Here is a 1688-nt window from a genome sequence, read left to right on the forward strand (position 1 = left end):
GCACATGAACAATAACTGTGTACTGTAGTCTTCTTCATGGGTAAATAAGGCATCCCCCTGAAAATAAGCCCTAGAGCATATTTTGGCCTTCCAAAAAAAATAAGACAGTGTCTTATAATCGGGGAAACACGGTATCTACCCTAACCTTTGCTCCCATGTAACACATCTTATATACAATGGACAGGGTTGGCATTCTCCATTACAATGCTTGCATTATAAGAGATGACCATGCCGGTGACCACCTTATGTTGCACAGCTGAGGAACCTTCAGAAGTGAAAGAACTGCCTATTAATATAGCATTTAACATCCCTCACACCCCTTCCCAGACCTAAATGAGCACCTAACCCTTACAGTGTATAACACATTTTCTTTCTTTCTTTTCCTGGAATTAGGGGTTAAAAGTTTGAGACCTCTTTTGCCTTTAAAGTAATGACCAGGGAACATTATTAGCTCTTGGCTGAAACCAATATGCCACAGAAGTTCATGATGACAAAAATAAGACAAACAGGTCCACAACTGGTGAAAGGTAGGTCTTGAAAGGGGACAGGGTCATATCACAATCCCAAATCGCTGTCCCCAGGAGCCCCAGGTCTCCGTTCTGGTACACCATACCTTGCTAAAGCCTTCTTTGCTAAGAGTGTCCACATTCCATGGCATGGTCTTCTCTTTCTTCTTCAACTCCTCCTCTTTTTTCTGCCATTTCTTCTCCTCTTTCTTCAGCTGCTCCAGCTCCTCTTTTAATTTCAGGGAATCAGGCTTGGCCGATTCTTGGACTTCCAGCTCCTTCATTTTCTTCTGACACTCCAATAACTTTTTCTTGCATTCGTTTGCCCCTTTTTGTAGCTCTTCTTTCTCTTTTTCAATCTGCTCCATCCTCTCTACACGGGCCTGAAACACACAGGATGAGTTAGGAAAGGATATGGAAAGCATGGATAACCTTTCCAGTTGTCACAATTTATAAACTACAATCCCGTCCTCCCCAGCACTACTTATATACCTTGTCATTATTCACCCGTCATCAGGGGTAGAGGAATCACCTGGTACTTCCAGAGATGGAGGAATACATGACAACACTGACTTAATACTTTCACATGGGAACCTAAAAACTCTTCAGCCCTGTGTACTCCTTCACTTGAGAGTCTGAGTATTCACAGCACCATAAAAATGTGCTGCAGATTAGGGGCCATTATAGTGAGACTTCCCCTTCAAAGAAGTTTCTATACATTACAGTCAGTGCATCGTACAACTGCAAATAACAGATCCACATTTGTAAAAGAAAACTCTTCTCTCACCTGGTGGCGCCATCGGAACAAACTAGCGGTATCAATATTGGGATGGGTGTCATCCTCATCGTCGGAAACTTCAATGTGATCCCACACACTGTAGTCAACCATTGTGCAAGTATAGGAAGTCACTGAAAAGACAAAAATAAACACTGAGCAACAGATTTCAACATTAAATAATTGGTACAATAGGGTAAGATTACACAGAATAGAAAGGTATTCCTGATCTGACCCCTTACAATAGCAGGCTTGGTAAAGATCAGCAGTTACAATGTTAAAGAAAATCCTTCCACAATTCATAAATTTCCATCTGTCAACACACATGTCACTTTTAGCTGAGTGAGTAAAAGCTGGAACCTTTAGCCATTTCTTTTGCTGTTTGTGGTCCCAATGGGGAGATTTGC

General features: G+C 41.7%; 1 protein-coding gene across 1 annotated transcript; it reads right to left on the reverse strand.

Moving 5' to 3' along the window:
* Nucleotides 1-365: 365 nt before the first annotated feature.
* LOC140321435 (hsp90 co-chaperone Cdc37-like) lies at nt 366-1453 on the reverse strand. Its single transcript, XM_072398193.1, has 2 exons — nt 1294-1453; nt 366-889 (listed from the first exon to the last, which is right to left on the reverse strand). The coding sequence occupies exons 1-2, from the start codon at nt 1393-1395 to the stop codon at nt 551-553; spliced, it is 441 nt and encodes a 146-aa protein (XP_072254294.1). The 5' UTR covers nt 1396-1453; the 3' UTR covers nt 366-550.
* Nucleotides 1454-1688: the final 235 nt, after the last annotated feature.

Source organism: Pyxicephalus adspersus, unplaced genomic scaffold, assembly GCF_032062135.1.
Source record: "Pyxicephalus adspersus unplaced genomic scaffold, UCB_Pads_2.0 Sca3867, whole genome shotgun sequence".
Classification (NCBI taxonomy): Eukaryota; Metazoa; Chordata; class Amphibia; order Anura; family Pyxicephalidae; genus Pyxicephalus; species Pyxicephalus adspersus.

What these genes read in the sequence shown, in the direction of transcription:
- LOC140321435 (XM_072398193.1), bottom strand. Translation starts at nt 1,395, where the DNA reads ATGGTTGACTACAGTGTGTGGGATCACATTGAAGTTTCCGACGATGAG. An exon ending in TGTTCCGATGGCGCCACCAG is followed by an intron (nt 890 to 1,293) that starts GTGAGAGAAGAG and finishes TGTGTGTTTCAG; the next exon opens with GCCCGTGTAGAGAGGATGGA.